The following is a 17731-nucleotide window of genomic DNA, read 5'->3' as shown; positions in this document are numbered from 1 at the left end:
CTAACAGCCAGATTTTTTTGTAAATATTACATACTATTAAAACATAATATTTATTGACATATTAATACATAGACGCACCCCTACAGAGTTGAATATTTTTGAAACTTGGTTAATTTTTACCAGAGTTGCATTATAATACAATTTTTTTTAAAGTCAATCAATTTATGGAATCAATGTTATGGAAGCAGTAACAGATTGGCATTAATGAGTGTATATTTAATAACACTTAATCTAAACAATCTTAAAATCTATTTAAATTTACAAAAGGTATAATTATATGGCATAATTTAGGATGTTGGGGAATGCAAAAATAATATCAATTCTCGTTTATTATATCTTAAAAATGAATTCCTATCAGTAAATGCACCGCTAGGCGTAGTTGGACGTTTACAAAAAATATATTTAAATTAGAATATTAACTGTTTTAAGCTTTGTTAATAAACAAACATTTATCGATGAAAAGTTACACAATCCTTTTACAATGTTTATCCAAAAGGTTTTTGAACGCTTTCATGACATAAACAGGCATTATGGTTTGGATTCTAAACACCACACCGCGTTAGGCATGACTGAGCGTTTGGGCATGAGTTGAGTTTCATCATTTTTGAGGGCTCAAGGCATGTCTATGTGTATTAATATGTCGATGATAATTATTATCTATTGTACTACGGAAATAAAACATACGTTGCAGGGGATAGCGCTCATAGCTACCATAATATGCGTCATGCATGAAGTCCTGTGTTTTTCCCGACAGATTGACATGTAACATCGTGTTATTTATAAACTTTTTATTTTTTACTACAATACCGCACAGTACTTGGTACGTAAAGCGTTATCTTGTAAAATAAATTATCAGTAAACGATGTGTTTTAAAAAAAATATTTTGAAGGCGTTACGCTATTTGCATAAACAATAAGAATAGTATACGTAATCTGTGGTTACAAGCGTAATTAAATATTCTCACTGGTTTGTTGGGATAGTGCGGATATTTGCGCGTTTTTGATTGGCGAAATGGAAATTGGGATAAAGCACGTGTATTTAAAATATGTTCAATTTCAAACTATTTTGTCATACTTTCGTATTATCACGTCCAAGAAAACATTTTAAATATCACCTTATGTGATGTATTGTATCACTAATCAACAATATTTGAGTATGTCAGATAGATAAAAATACTCAATTCTTTTCTAAAATAATTTAATAAATGATTTAATGAAAAAAAATAGTTTTAATTGATCTATTCAAATAATTGTAAATTTTAGATTATTAATAAAAATAGGAGCCGCTTCTTTCCATTTTTGGTTTCCTAAAACAATAAAAGGTTTATCATGAACTAATTTCTAACTGTTTAGGGTTTTATTACAGCATGTAATATTTCAAGAGAGATGGAGAATAACTAATGAGACGAATTTGAAAGAATATAAAAAAATCTACAGCCGAGAATAAAACATGCCCCGTTTTTTAAGTAGACAAGTAGATACTACGCGTATTTTGTCTAACTAACAAGGTTTATTTATTATTTTTTATCTATACTTTTTTTGTCATGTTTTGTTTTTCGTCAGTCTGTAGTCATATCTGTAGTCTGTGGTCAGTATCACAGATGATATCTGTAGTCTGTGTCCACAGATACACAGATAGTTGGTCAGTCTTTCGGCATTTTGAGTTTGACTTATTGACGTTTGAAAATTGTCATTGTTTCTGATAGTGACTGGCTATATTTAAAAAAAAACACGAATGTTAAATAAGTATTTTTAACTTCTACATTATTTAGTTTTAAATGAATGCCGCCTCAGAAATCATGGAGGGTCAAGATATTGTCTTGAGTAATTTAAAACACAAGTTGATCAAGAAAAAGATCATCGTAGCGGGTAATTTTTCTACCAGTCCTCTCGAAGGATCTTCTTGTGAAATACGTATTTCAGAAATAAATGTTAAAAAGGAGGATGTAGGCTATCATGGAGAAGAAGACAGCACCATTTTGAGTAAAGATTTCGATGGAATGTGGGCCATTGGCAAAGCGTCCTCGTATATAGATATAGATTTAGAAAGATGCCTTCGACACATGTTTTTGAACGAAACAAGCATATTAAGCATAACATATTTTGACAAACACGAAGCACCCGCACTAGAAATTACTTGCAAGGTAACAATGAAAAGTATAAGCGAAGAAGAGTTGTTTTGCGATTGGCATTGGGTAAAGAAAGTCAAAGAAGCAACCTCGCACAAGAATGACGGCGTTCAACTGACTAAAGACAAGAGGCTAATAGAAGCGTTTAGAAAGTTCAGCAAAGCGCTAAAATTTCTTTTAACTCTGGATAAAAATGAGATGGAAGCAATCGACGAAACAGATATGAAAGTGATACAGAATTTGAAAGTGGATCTTTATAATAACTTGGCGTTTTGCCAACTGCAGTTCAGTGAGTATCAAGCCGTTCTAGAACTTTGCGACAAGGCTTTGGAGATTCAGAACGACAGCGTGAAGGCTCTGTACAGGCGGGGGTGTGCGCGGATGGGGCTGGCGGAGTGGGAGGCGGCGTACGGCGACATCTGCCGGGTGCTGGCGCTGTCTCCCACCAACGCCGCCGCGCGCTGCAAGGCCGCCGAGCTGAGGGAGAAGGTCATCCACATGAACGAAGCCTACAAGAAAGTTATTAAAAATATGTTTGCTTAGTTTGAACTTCATTAAATAAAATAATGTACGATATACTATCATCATACCCTGTCATTGGTAGACCGAATGCAGCCTATCTCGATCATCTGTTACATGAAATATTGCGGTACAGAAACACCTTTTTAATCAGTATTTCATGTCGATCATCCCAGGAATCGAACCCGGGATCGCGAGCATGGTAGGCGAACGTGCCGAACATCACACTATGACGTGGACTTATCTCCACTTGATTTCTCTTTGAAGGATTTCCTGACAGCAGCTATCGAGTTGAAAACACTCATCCAGGCCTCTAGTTCTATTTCATGCACAGAACTGTATTCTTCATCCGCCTGGACACAGATATATTATAGCGGTAACTGAACTTTTAAAAAAATTGTGAGAGTTTTTTTCTGCATAATGATAAAAGTACACCGCTTTTTCTATACATTATTTATAGTACTCGTATATAGTATTGTCTGTATTATATAAATCTATTACGTAGTTAGGTTTCACTATCTCCATTATTAAACAATATTTTTAGTATATTCAAATGTTCGTAGACATGTCTGGATTTATTCCCCGGGGAATTATCAAGAATGAAATTTATTGTAACACGGGGGAAACATTTATGAGAAGGTACCATGAAAGTCAGGGCTTATGACTTGTCATTGGCTGGTTTAAGTGGCCACTTTACACACAATGTAACATTCACCATTCTGCATACGTTTGAACATCCACATTTCCTCAACTTTTCCATTTGTCGACTTTTGTGAAGTAAAAGTGTCTTCTCTTTCTGTTCCAATAAATTTTGATCTTTGGTATTGTTCAAATCTCTTAAGTTGAATATTGTAATATTTAATTTGGGTAATTTTTTATTGGTTTTTTGGGTCACGAATAACTAACTTGTTTTGAATTGGCATTTGTTATCACTGATTTGACGATATTGCTTTAGTTTTTAATATTACCTGATTTTTGTCAAAATTGAAACTGAATTTGTGTTCTATTTATTTATTTGAAATTTCACAAGAATACATTGTATCATTGAATTAACAATGTATGCCGATGAAGACATTTTACAATATTTTAATTTAGTTTGATTTATTATGTTTTTGCACAAATAATAGCTTTCGAATAGACTTTATGCAAATATACAATAAATAAAGAGTACATAGCTTGTATTATAGTTTCTAAATTAATAGCATTTGCATCTATTAATATTCTTTTTTTTCCTGCTTATATTTGGAGTATTTTGATATGTCCCAAACTTCTTTGGCAGACTGTTAAAGGATTTAGGTCCAATATATAAACGGGAACATGGACCGTATGTTTTCATTCTCAGTACCGGTTGCAGTTTTCTTAATGGTTTCTAGCTTTGGTTTTGGCCTTTTGTTTATACCAATAACATAGTAAAACCCGCTTAAAAATTTAGAAAACATCAATACAGCCGCTGTATGGAACACATATACCAAACTTCTTTTAGGCGATTGAGTGCGGTTTTAGATGCTGATACCCAACTTATGATCCCAAACACCATTATACATTGAGCATAGAATTAAGAATAGTCCAGAAGGAGCGTAGAATCATATTTGAATACATCGGACTGTGTCCAATAATTCCCCCGCTATGCCCCACTTTCGCCGCATTCGTGATGTCGCCGCGTAATGTTACACGACGGGAAAAAAATATAATTGTAACACAAATGTAAGGTAAAAAAGAGCAATCTGTTAACTTCTCTAAAATTTTATTGCGCACGCGGAAATATTGATTGACACAACAGAGTAGATACGTAAAGGGTCATTTAATAAGAGTAATTGAATTAATGAACTTTGAACTTAAAATATAATTCAAATTTTATTTGACATAAATCAGATATTTTTATATCATTTTAAATAATATTTTATGTTTTAAAGATAATGTCGGTCAAATGTCCTCCACAGAGTTGTTTAATCCGAGGTTCAATTTTTATTAGCTCTCTCATTAGATGAGCAAAGTAGGGTAAAAAAATTTACTACCCTGGCAACACTAACAAAATGTCCATTTTGATTTCTTCGACAATCTGACAGATGGAAAAATAATTCCATTCTTAAGTAATGCATTTGCTACTTACACATTCATTTGCTAATTACACATGAAATGTGATCCCATCCTGTTTCTTTAAGATCCTAGCAGTACTTCTACACTTTAAAAGGACACAACACGGCATAGTTGAATTCAAATCAGAGTTGCGTACTGAGCGATGTCTACAAAGAAACTAATGGGTCAAAACGTAAAACTACTAATTTAGTTGCCTTCTGTTTGATGCTCATATGCGGTTTCTGGACTATTCTTAATTCTATGATTTTGACATAGCGCAAAGTAGACTGTTCTTAAGCTTTTGTATATTTAGTTCATTTCTCAAATTGTGGAATAAGTGAATAAGTTTTTTCATTTGGTTTGCGGTGATATCCGTGTTCTTTCCATCTGAGGAATTGAATATTAAATACTCGTATATTATAAAAGTTTAAACTAAACACTTAAATCAGAGATGTTTTCTACCATTTTGTCAGTTTCTATTTTGTAACTAAGGGTCGAGTTTATTTATTATTGCGTTAATTTATGCGAACACATTTAGTGGAACTATAATCTCTCTTAAAATGTATAGTAATAATAACTAACTAACATTTTGTAGAAATGAAGATCTTGAGTTGTTATTTGAAAAATGAAAGGCACAAGATTTATATTTAGTAAGAGTAATAATTGGGCGTAGTTATGCAGGAAGCAACCCTCAAAATGCTAAAAATGAGTCTAATGCCGGTTTCAATAGCATACTACGATATTTTTATGTGCTGAAAACGTCTAAGCTCCGAGTGGTATACTTTTTTGCCAATCAGAGAAATTTGAAAAAATAAAAGAACTGCAGAAAACAGTCAAACCACTTGGAAGTTTTTAAAGTTAATAAAAAAGTGATAGCCGTGATGCGGGTTAGAAATTTCTTTAATTGGCAAAAAAAATATATAGCACTTGGAGTTTGGAAGTTTTCAGCACATAAAAATCTCATAGTATGCTATCGAAACCGGCATTACTCATTTTTAGCATTTTGAGGGTTGGATGCTTTCTGCATAACTACGTCTAATTATACGAGCGTTGATTGATATGTTCTACCCCAGGGGTGCTATTATGAATCTTATTGCGGGGGTAGAGACGAAAGAAATTTTTAGTTTTTTATTTTTTGTGTGCAAATACACTTAGCGTCATTTATGGCCACACTTATGATAAAACGCCAAATGATGTATAAAACTGAAAAAACCAATACGGATTGGTCAATTCAACCTAATGAGGTGTTTGGGGTAATGCTTAAGGTCGCAATAATCATCATGTTTGATTTCAAATGCTCATCATTATTTGACGTTTAATCCTCAGTGTGGCCATTTATGAAGCAAAGTGTAAACGCATGCAAAAAATAAAAATCCCCAAATTAATCACTCTCTAGGGGAGAGAAGATTCAGAATAGCACCCCTGGAAATGTATGCACTTCTTTCGGAGATACATCAACATTTCTGTAGATTCCTGGTAGAACATTTGTCTGACCACTGCCAGCCACTCATCTACATGTCGCAGCACAAGACTGACCTTATTGTCGTCCAAAAATTTGTTACCGCGCTGATATTCCTAGAGTTTTGAGAATAGCCGGTAATCACTGGCGGCTAGATCAGTTAAATACGGGGGGTGTTCAACCAATTCGAATCTAGCTTGGTCAATAGCAGCTATTGACACTGATGCCTCGTGTGCTGAAGCGCGAGTAGGCGACAGGGGCTGGACAGATGTTCTACCAGGAGACTAGAAATGTTGGCGCATCGCCGGAAGAAGCATGTAGTTATGTGAGAAATATTTAATAAGTATTTGTTATAATTGTAAATATATTAGTTAATATACAATGTAATATTAACTAACTTAAATAAATAAATAAATATATAAGTCCAGGGGGACTACGTCAAAAAATAAAGTACTACTAACACATTTCTCATCTGCTTTGAAATAGCTCACACACGGGTGGAATATATCAATCAGCCCTCCTAATATGCATGTACTTAATTACATGAATTTATTTGTTGAAAATAATATTTAATATTAGCTTTAAAAGTATTTCTTACATATCGTTTCTTTATTTTGTTTCTTTTACTATTATAACCTCAAATAAATTACAAGTGTGACATATAAAACCGCAATTAACTCCATTCCGCTGTGTAAATGAAGTAATGCAATTTATTTTCCTAAATAAAATATTGACCGTTTACAATCTATTCTGACTAAATCTTTTTTTTATCAATAAAATTCACAAGTAATGTACACATTAAAAAAAAAACACAATTCACACTTCTTTTTTTTATGTGGCCTCTCCACTGCCTCATGGCATGTTCTGGAGTGTCAAAACTATCATATGATATTATTACAAGTCAAAAGTACGTAATAAATTCTGCAATACTCTAACTTACCATTTACAAAATAATGTAAGGGTTCTTTGCTATACCTTGGTGCATGTCGTTTATAATTTTTATGAATTTTAGAGGTATGCCTGTATAAAAATATGATAAAGTACTTATAATAAACTTCCTTTTTCTCAAATACTTTTGCCAAGACATTAACTTAATTTTACAATAAAAAAAAGCATCCTGTTAAATACATATTTTTGTAAAAATAATTTCGACAGTGGAAAGAAAAACTTTCCTAAGCGACATGTAGCAGCTTTACAGAGGAGCCGGTCAAAGTTTTTTTTTAAATTAATAAAAAAATCTATCATTAGGTTTCTGGCACAAGTATTATTTTACAATAATGAGATGTCTTCTTAAATGGCATTAAATAACCCAAGTAACCTTTGTTTAAAAAGGAAAAAAAATACTTCGTATTTTAGAAATTCCAAAAATAATATTTTATAATACACTTGCAGAAACTGAACTGGCGGTGCACAATGGAGTAGATTTGGGATGAGCTTTGCAATATCTGACAACTTGTAAAGTATAGTTACCAACTTGTGCCAGAAAACCGAAGATATAAACCTATTATTTTGGGGTTATTCCTACAAAAATTAGATAAAAATAAAAAATAAGATATTTTTTATTAATTAAAAAAAACTTTCATTGTCTATTCTGTAAAGTTGGCTACATGTTACTTAGGAACTTTTTCTATTCCACTGTCGATATCATTTTGATTTAGTTAAAAAGAGGATATTATAAAGAAATTTGTATTATTATTAAAATATAAATCTAAATATATCTTCTAGACTGAAATGTTATATTTTTAAATAAAAAAAAATGGATAGGTTAATTTCTCGTTTCATTACAGTACCTACAATTATTTGATTACTAATTTCATTTTTTTTGTTGTCAAAATAAATATTTGAGTTCTCATTTTTTAAAGTCAAGTACAAAAGCTCGTATATCAAAACTGACACTATTGTATTTCATTTTTAAAAAAGGGACAATTTTTTACAGTTCATTTTTAAAAACTGAGTGACACGTGGCTGATGAAAAGAGTTTATTTCTTCACAAGATATTGTACTAGACTATTTGATTGATAAGTTTAATATTTTCCCTATGCTTCCCTAGCTTAGTTATTTTTAAAAATAATTACATATTGATGGCATTTATTTAATAATTTTAAATCTTGTTCTATTTTTTTCAAAGTAGGGCGAAAGTATCAGGTTAACTTGGGGAAAGAGAACCATATGTTTCTCTTATCCCAATTCAGAAATTATTTTTAAAAAGTCCATATACTAAAAGTCACAAACAACTTGTGCGGAGAAATGGGAATCGAGTTGGGAGTTGAACCTCCAGACCTTTGGTTCGTGAGTCTACAGCACTATCACGGGACAACAACCCGGTTCAAATATTTGTCATTAAAATACCATACATTAAAAGCTGAAAAACTTGATTTACAGAGTGTTAGGTAGTTGGATTTTTGCATAATGACAGCAGGTCTTTGCATTAGTTTTATGGGATTATAAAAATTGAAGAGGGAATTTCATAATTAAAGACAAGTATAAAAAATAAGGATTTATTTACCTTACACCAAGAAACCATTTTACAATTATTGAAAAGATTAACATAAGCCATAAATTTTATTATTGAATAAATAGCATTGAGCATATATTATCTGTGAGGAGCAGAAATCAATAGAACTTTATAATAATAATATAATAAACATGGACAGGAAAACAACCAACAAAATAATATTTTTCGTGTCGCTGTATGGCACATGTACGTTTGCATTCTCCTTCCGAAAAAGACAATATATTTCTGCTGGGTGATGTGATTGTATTGGGGCTTCGAGTGTCCGTTATAATATATTCAAAGTATGTACAGGTGAAATTTAAAATGCAACATAATATAAGAATGATTTTTCTCACATTGGAAGATACAATCAGGCACTGTCGGTGTTGTATTTACAATCCTATTTATATAAATTATGTACTACTCACTTTAATAATATGATTTAAAATCTAGTAAGAATTATTCAGAAATACATACGAAAATGATTGGAATTGTATAAAACTCCCATCTTAAATAACTGTATAAATACATATAAAATTTACAACAATAAAAAAAAAACACGTTAATCAAAAGTATTAAAAAGATGTAACAAAAGGTTTGTAAACAAGTTTAAATTTTTGAAAAAATAACAGAGTGAAATAAAAGTACTTAAAAAGTTAATGTTTTTAACGTGGTTTATTTCTATATAGAAAGGAAATTGGATATTTTATTCTAATTTGGCAAATACGTTTCAAATATTTTAAAGTATTTTCTAGGGTCAACATCTGACGAATCAGATTCTGATGAATAAAATTGAATTCACACTACGATTATTAGTAAGGGGGAAATTCATTAAAATAAACTACATATTATGTACTTATTAAGATACCTCAATTACAAATATTTAAACAACTTATTTATGAGAGACCTCAGCGTGTAATACATTTAATGATCATGATACTGTGTCTTCGATTTCTTCAGATACCTCTTAGTTGAGATAAACTGAGCATAAAAAGAAGCATTTTCATAAAATTATCAAAATTATTAGCACAGCATTATGTTAAAAAAAATTATTACATCAAGTAGAGAAGAAAACATGTATATAATGTTATTCTTATATCCATTAATTTACATGATTATAATATATACATTCATTAATGTTTGTTATCACGAATCCTTCATTTTATACATCTTTTATTAAATAGTGATCGTTGGTTATTAAAATAAGATTTGTAATGATACATACACTACGGCAAGTATAAAAAAACATTCGTAAACTCAATGTTAACTCAGAAAACCACATTAAAAAAAATTAAAAAACAGTATTTAAAATCAGAGTAAGCTGACAAAAAATTATGTTAATTTGGTCCCATCAACACGGTTTACTGAAGAGGCAAAATTTTATTTAACATAATAATTGTAAAGGATTTTTATAAATCAGTACTATAATGTAAAAATTCGATGTTTTTTCCTTAATCATTTTATAAATAATATCGGTCTTCATATAAGAACACAGGTTATTTACGGAAAACATTTGTGTGTCAATAATCGAATCCTGTGTTTTTTGCTACGAAAATAATATTGCTACCGCGCTAAAAAAAGCAACTAAAGTTTTTATTTATTGCAAGGGAATTTTTAAATGAAATACGAGTACATTAGATTTTTAAAAAATATTGAAAACATGTATATTAATAAAAATCATCTTTAAAGGGTAGTGAGTGTAAATATATGCAAAGTTTGATATATAAAAACTTAATGAATGTTGGGTTACAAAAAATATGAAAAAAAAAAAAACTAAATTTAAGAAGACATAAATTATTCAAAGTAATGTTCTAATATACAGAATTTAAAAAATATATATTGTAATACAGCATTTGGATAGTTCTCTTGGTCTGACTATTGACCTTTATTTCATATCCGAGTGTTATAATGCTTTGAAGCAAAATATATAAATATAAAGCCGCTCTTCCAAACCTGTTATATTTACAGCTGTCTTTGGCCATGCGGGGGCCTTTGGGCGCACAGAGGTTGGGATCGAGAGTTTACTGTGTAAATAAACGCATGCAGAAATAGTTCCAAATAAAGGACATGAAAAACTGTTACATATACATATTATGTAGTAAGGCTTTGAAAAAAACTAAATATTAAAAATGTTAAATGAGTTGACATTGAGTTTATATTTTTTAAATCTATCATACATATATAATATTATTTATTCGGCAGGACCTACATGAAATCTGATTAGCCAAAGTTGTGTATACATAATTATTCTAATTTTTTATTATAATAGTACCGATACATACATTTACAACATTTATTCAGCTATCACAAGTCACAACCACTTAAAACAGATAATACCAAAGACAATTTAAATGACACAGAAACTTGAAGAAAAAAAAACATAATAACGAGCTCTATTAGTGTTTTTAAAAATACACAGTTAAAACTACACATATATTTTTAGACGATTGAATTTGAAATATGTTTCAGGCGAGTCAGACTAGAAATCTGGCAGTAATTCGTTTGAACGTACTAAATAATTAGCACTCGTTATTAACATGGCGCTGACACAAATTACATGATTATTTACACCGCCAAAATGTAAATATGCATAAAAAAATGGTAGAGTACACATCTAATTAAGAATTTAATTTAATTAACAATATTGTCTGAAGGACGGTTTTTATAAACATCTGCAAGTAAAGCATTCATTTCAACTAATGAATGTTTTGTATGTCATTCGATTTTAGATGATAATTTTTGTATCGACATTATGATTCATTCTGCCAATGTCAAATGGGACGGATGAATCTTATAGTTTTGCAAATTAATTATAAGAAAAATAATTAAAGTATGAATCATTCTACGGTGTGTAACTTCGTATTCCAAATAACAATTACATAAGTTAGATTTCATATGATACAAAATTGAAACTCATAAAAGACAACACGTAGAAATAAAAACTTGTTGGTACAAATTATTATCATTTCAATTTGGTAGAATGTTTATAAAACCGGCCCAAAGTGCAACAAGTTACATATTATAACTTGTGAATTATCGAAAGAGAATAAAACTCTATGCACTATGTTCTAAGGGCACAAGACATTTAATGTATGAGCAAATCACATCACAAGGGCTGTTATTCACATTAATTAAAACAGGGGCATCTTTGCTTTATGCTATCCTATAAGTTGGTCAGTATATCGGGCAGTGATTGAATAATGTCATGGACAAATCGAAAGCAGCTTGTGCAGGTAAAAAGATTCTCACCTCATTCGGATAAATTTCTTTAAAAGAGAAACATACTCTTGATCCTAAACAATTGATTACTATAGTCCTTAAAATATAGCTCGATTAAAATGACAGCTGTCAAACTAATGTGACTAGTGATGGGAAATTACTGATCACCGATCAAATTGATTTCATCAGTTTTTTCATGCAAACATGAAACTGTTTCCGAAAATTGATATAAAAGTGCAAAAACAAGCCTATTATATTGTGTTTTAAAGACAAGACATTTATACTTTTTTTCATGAACAACATCAAATGAATTATTTTTTTATTCGATCTATTTACATTGATCAATTTGTTCCATCTCTAACATTTTTGCAAAATGATGTAACCTTGTAAGAACATCGTTAGTAATTAGGTTTATTTTAGTTTTTTTTTTAGTTTTAAAGCTGATTTTACACATTTATGTTGATTTATATGTCAAGCATTGTATTAAAAAAAAAAATTAACATGGCAGATACAAATGATTTATCATGTGTCAATGTAAATCACTCCTTAGACGTTACTACAAAGTTATGTCCTCACTTTTGCTAACAACTGTCATTCTAATCAAGCTATATTTTAAGGACTATAGTTGAACGCGAATAGTACGGTTATCAAACAGAGAAGTGATATTGATATTTATTTATCATACAAGACGTCAAATTACAAAACAAAAAGGTTTGGTGGTACCTACGACGTATAATTAAAAGCGCGTAATAGATGGCATATCTTGTATTTATTCTGCAACATACTTTTATTGTGGTCATACGTGACGTTACAAAGAATAATGCCACCACTTGATGAGAAAATGCTTGAATGAAATTAAAAAAAAGGACAGATGTATCATTTATGGAATAAGTAAATAATTAGTTATTTTTTTTATTATCTAATTTTAAATTAATTTTGACAGCTGCCAGCTAGTGTCATATCTATGGTAATGAGTTAAACAGAAATAAATACAAAGTAAGGAAATATGTATATCTCTTTCTTACATGAATGATTGCAAGTGCAACTTGATTTTCTTTCTCCGTTTTTTCAAATCATTGAGGGCAATTCAATATTGGCAATATCTTATTAGGGAATATTATACATCAGTGGTATATACTTTGTAAAATCAAGTAATTTGACAATGTCTTGCAGATTTTGCTGAATTACTAAGTCTAGGATAAGAATACACTGTACATTTTTTTTTCAAAATGTAATGAAATAAATATGCATCATAAACGAGACATTACTAATAATTAGTTTTACCACTGATCTCTAATGAAGTTAGCTACATGTGTAAATACATTTTAGACTGCTAAGGTTAATTCCTTAATACACCATTATCTAAGTTAGTTGATATTAAAACATAAATCGCATTGACTTGTGAAATAGATGGACAAATATTGAAGAGTAGTCATTGGATTGAAACTAAGGTCCGATTGAGGCAAACAAAAACAAGAACAGAAGTGTCCACGGATGCGAGAAAAAGAGTTAAATATATATTATAGTAGAGTAGTATTGTATGTGTATCAGAAGACTTAACCACTCAATGCTCTTGTCAAACTTCGGCTAGTACAAGGCACGCGAGTTGTGACTTGAAGTGTTATATTGAACTGACAAGTTTTTATTTTATTTTAATGTTTTCTGTTTCAAATGACTTCTAAAATGAAAAGTGGTACTAAATAAAAAGATGTGGATATTAAACAATTAGAAAGCGGTAGTTTACTTCTGTTTGGAGTTCTGCATCAGAGTTGCATTGTTTAATGTAAGTGTCTCAAATTTAAAAAATACACATTAAAAAATTGTAATAAATTCCATGCCTATGTTGGAATAGGGCTAACACGCTTCTCTTTAGCTATCAGCTGATATGCCCCTATCCTGTCCTTCTGGTAAGGTTATTCCACTTGTTTTTTAACGCATTAACATATGGCGCCTTAACTATTTCTTGAGGTAGACCATTTGCATATTCACAGAACTGCCGTTGATAAAATGTTCAGCTGGATTGAAGTTGAACTATGTCACTTAGATTTTTGTGAAAAAACCCCAGCATTAAGTGGTTAAACTATTTATTTAATAATAATAACAATAATTTAAGAGATAAACCAAACCAATTTTTACAAATCTCGTAGTTAAATTCAATGATTCATAAAATTATTCTAAAAAAAGTGATCAGACATAAAACAATAAAATTTTGTGTCGCCGCATAAAATCAAAATAATTTGTAGTTTCAACGTTTTCAATTGTTTTATAAAGTGAACAGTTCTGAATTTGTTTCCATGTACCTCGACAGTGTTTAATTAGTTATTGACGGGAGTGTCTACGGGCAACGAGAAGATTGGAAGTGTAGTTCAGAGTTCCTCTGTCCGGAGGGCGGTGAATATCACAACTGCTTGGCTTTACCGTTCACCGCCTGCTCGGCCACGTGGACAGCGGCTTGTTGAATGCTTTTCTCTACCACACTCTGGTAGATAGGCTTCATTAGCTGGGCAGAGAATAAATCATCTTTATCATAGAATATAACACTTTTCTTTAAACATTAAATTCACAAGACCTGAGACAAATAATGCCACGATTTAAAACACTGTGTTTACCTAAAATTTAATTATTTTTCACTGTCAGTTTGCCCATTTATGATTGCCCAGCTCCGTGGCTTAGATCTCAAAGAGTCAATGCCACAGAAGGCTCCGGGTTCGATTCCCGATGAGAACACAAAAATTAAATGTGGGGCACTGCATTGGTATTCCAATTGTGGCCCATCAAAATAATAGTTCTGCATCTAGAAAACGATTTTACTTTCCTTTTCTTGGGATAGATCATTCTGTGCTTATAAAATAAAAAATATATTTTACAATTGATATTTGAAGCACTGACTTTGAGGCTTATCACATTAAATAATTGTACAATGTATTAATTTAGCGAAAATGCCTGTTTGTGTGATGTGCCTGAAGTGATTTTACACAAAATAATCACCCAGTTAAATAGTGAAGCCTAGGCATAATTTTATACCAGGTTTATAAGTAAGGCCTTACGAGTAATATTATTTTTATAATTACCCATTGCAACAGAATAAGGATTCTGAGTCCGTATCCCAATCCAAATGTATAAACTACGAGTCACACTCGCAGAACATTATTAATTTGTAAAAATAGAATTCAAAACAAATTAATTCTAAGTATTGGTTGAATAACACAATTTATCATATTATCCATCGAAAATAATAAACACACTTATGTTATCAGCATTCGTTTTGGTTTGAGATCTATATTTCGATTAGAAATTTGTTTTCTTTCCTCCTTTTTAATAGGCAAAAAATAAATGCAGCGCTAAGTCTTGAATATAAAAATATTTTTAAAAACCTGACGTAACAGATTTTATTTTTATCTAGTCTTAACAAATAAAATAATATTATAATAAACACATTGCATAAATACATGAAATTTTGACTAAAATTACTGTACATACAACTGAAAATGCACTTAAACTTACATTGTCCCATAAAAATGAAGCTCCTTCATCAATATTGCATCCAAATTCCCGGAAGTCTCCGCTGTAACTGAAGAGCAAGATTATACAGCGTTATGTAATGAAAAAACTAAGAAATTTAACTACAAAATAAAGTGGTGAATCATTCTATTCTATCCTCCTGACTACTCCTACGGAGAAATGGAGAATGTCGAATGGAGTTTCTCGCTACTATCCGTGGCCTTTTTAATATTTATTTATTTATTTAATATTTATCATTCCGGCGAATTGATCATCCAGTCAGTGAAGAACTTACCTCCCTCTTTTCCTCAATTCGTTTGAGTACAAATTATTTACTTTTGGATGACCTCTTACCGACTTCTCTATGTTTACCGGTTTCGAGATATATTTATCCCTACGCTAACACGCAAATCCCATTGTACACCTTCGCAAAATATACAAGCACATTGGTTTTATATTTTTGTGAAGTGTAATTAGTGTGCTGACAAAATTGATAGACATAGAAAAGTCGGCCAGTGGTTATATACAAATATTTGCTAACATTTGTTTGTTTTTGTAAAGTGATAAATGTACTTACCGAATGTATGCCCATATTACCAGAGTTATGAGCATAGTGCCCATAAGGGAGTTGCACACATTGGCTACAGAGTAAATTCCTAGTAGCCCAAACACTCCACTCAGTATATAGAAGAACACGGCTATTACGAATATAACGGAAGGAGTTCTAGCTGCCTTGAATATGTTTTTACTCTCATTGTGCGCCTTGAATTGGTTAAATGACTCGTCCAAATCCTGAAATAAACAAAATGTTGATTACTTTGGTAATAATTTGTCTTTCTTCATGCTATTATTGAAAAAAAATTCAAATACGAGGTTTGATTATCAAGAGAAATAAAAAATTCACGGATTCTTTTATTTCATTAAAAAATACCTTAATTTATTTCTCAATATTACGAGTAATATTGTCCCCTTCAAAGTAATCACTATTCTGCCAGCGTTATTTCCTATCCTAAAAACATTGATTCCCGGAATGCACTCTTTGGTATGCCTTTCGGTTCCGTGACCAGTTGCAAAACGTCATCCTTTCATAGTCAAAGGGACACGTTTGGTGAGAACGGTGGCTGGAGCATCAATAAACTCTGGTTTTTTGTCAAAAAGTTGAAAACAAGCCGCGAGGTGTGAGCGGGCATGTCATTTTCGCCCTGGAATAATCATGAAAATAATGTAATAAATAAAATAATCCACCGACCTTGCCGAGCTGTTCTTTGTAAGATTCGGAGAACTCGTCCCCACCCATCTTCCTCTTGGCCTGGAAGCCCCCGATGGCCTTGTCGCGGATGCGCAGATGGTTGGCCTCCAGCAGCTGCGTCTGCAGGTACGGCCTCGTGCCGCCGCACACCTCTTCCATGAGAATGTTGTACGTTTCCTTGGCCTCTGCCACCGCTGTGAGATTGTTGGCCTCTGCAGTCGCCTGAGAAAGAAATGCAATTCAAAACTAGATTGAGGTATAAGTATAATAAGTTTTTGAGAAGGGATAAGATATTTGTCGGGGATTGATGTTGTTAGGACATTTGAAAAGGATTAATAGGGTCATTTTAGGATCTGTTAGGTTTGCTGTGTTAGGGACCATTTTTAGTTCTGTAAAAAGTGAATTTACAGAACTAAAATTGACATTTTGAAGATTCATTTTTGGAGATAGTATAATTCATAAAGATTACATACAAATAAAAAGGTTTCAGTTTATAGGGGATAGTAATGCAACTCCGAAGTGCACATATGAAAATAAATACGAAATATACTCACAACAAGCATTGATTTAGGTTCTGGAAGTTCATTTCCTTTGTAAATATTGATATAAGATTTGAAATATTGTACGAGATCTCGAGCCTTGACCCGTTGGCCATTGATTTCCTTTAGTACAAGATTCTGTGGGGCTAATAACATTGGCACGAGAGACTGGAGGCATTTCTTAAATTCTGTTTCAATGTCTGGAAAGTAAAAAATATCAAAGATAAATATTGGGGAGATTGAAAAGAAAAGAAAATATGACACCCTATTTTTCAGTCTGTTTATGTTAAGACAGTGCATTTTTACCACTGGATCAAAATCTGAACGTTTTAAGTTCAAGAACATTCTAAGGTCATTTAAGTTAATTTTTTATGTTTTAAATGGCACTCAACAATTTCTTAATAATTTTTCATTTCTGTAAATACAGTTGAACTTGGTTATTATGATGAAGATGGGACCGACTGAATTTGCTCATTATGCTTATTACTCGTTATACCAGAGAGGTTTTTTTTTTAAAATCCAATCACCATTGCAAATTGTCACTAAG

General features: G+C 31.5%; 2 protein-coding genes across 2 annotated transcripts in view; one reads left to right on the top strand and one right to left on the bottom strand.

Moving 5' to 3' along the window:
• Nucleotides 1-1596: 1596 nt before the first annotated feature.
• LOC148282730 (peptidyl-prolyl cis-trans isomerase FKBP5-like) lies at nucleotides 1597-2712 on the top strand. The gene has a single exon (XM_088224579.1). The coding sequence runs from the start codon at nucleotides 1778-1780 to the stop codon at nucleotides 2669-2671; it is 894 nt and encodes a 297-aa protein (XP_088080705.1). The 5' UTR covers nucleotides 1597-1777; the 3' UTR covers nucleotides 2672-2712.
• A 10117-nt stretch (nucleotides 2713-12829) lies between these two features.
• The window catches only part of atl (atlastin GTPase), a 54641-nt gene continuing 49739 nt past the window's right edge, over nucleotides 12830-17731 (bottom strand). Inside the window, exons 7-11 of the mRNA XM_088224578.1 lie at nucleotides 17200-17384; nucleotides 16646-16867; nucleotides 15974-16188; nucleotides 15400-15466; nucleotides 12830-14395 (exon numbers count right to left, since the gene is read on the bottom strand). Of these exons, the coding sequence (XP_088080704.1) occupies nucleotides 14294-14395; nucleotides 15400-15466; nucleotides 15974-16188; nucleotides 16646-16867; nucleotides 17200-17384 (791 nt within the window). The 3' untranslated portion in view covers nucleotides 12830-14293. The remainder of the gene's footprint in view (nucleotides 14396-15399; nucleotides 15467-15973; nucleotides 16189-16645; nucleotides 16868-17199; nucleotides 17385-17731) is intronic.

This window comes from Micrasema longulum, unplaced genomic scaffold (genome assembly GCF_059751315.1).
Source record: "Micrasema longulum isolate JH-2025_06_02 unplaced genomic scaffold, ASM5975131v1 h1tg000299l, whole genome shotgun sequence".
Taxonomy (NCBI): Eukaryota; Metazoa; Arthropoda; class Insecta; order Trichoptera; family Brachycentridae; genus Micrasema; species Micrasema longulum.
The sequence above is the reverse complement of the archived record's forward strand: the minus strand, read 5'-3'. Positions and strand labels throughout refer to the sequence as shown.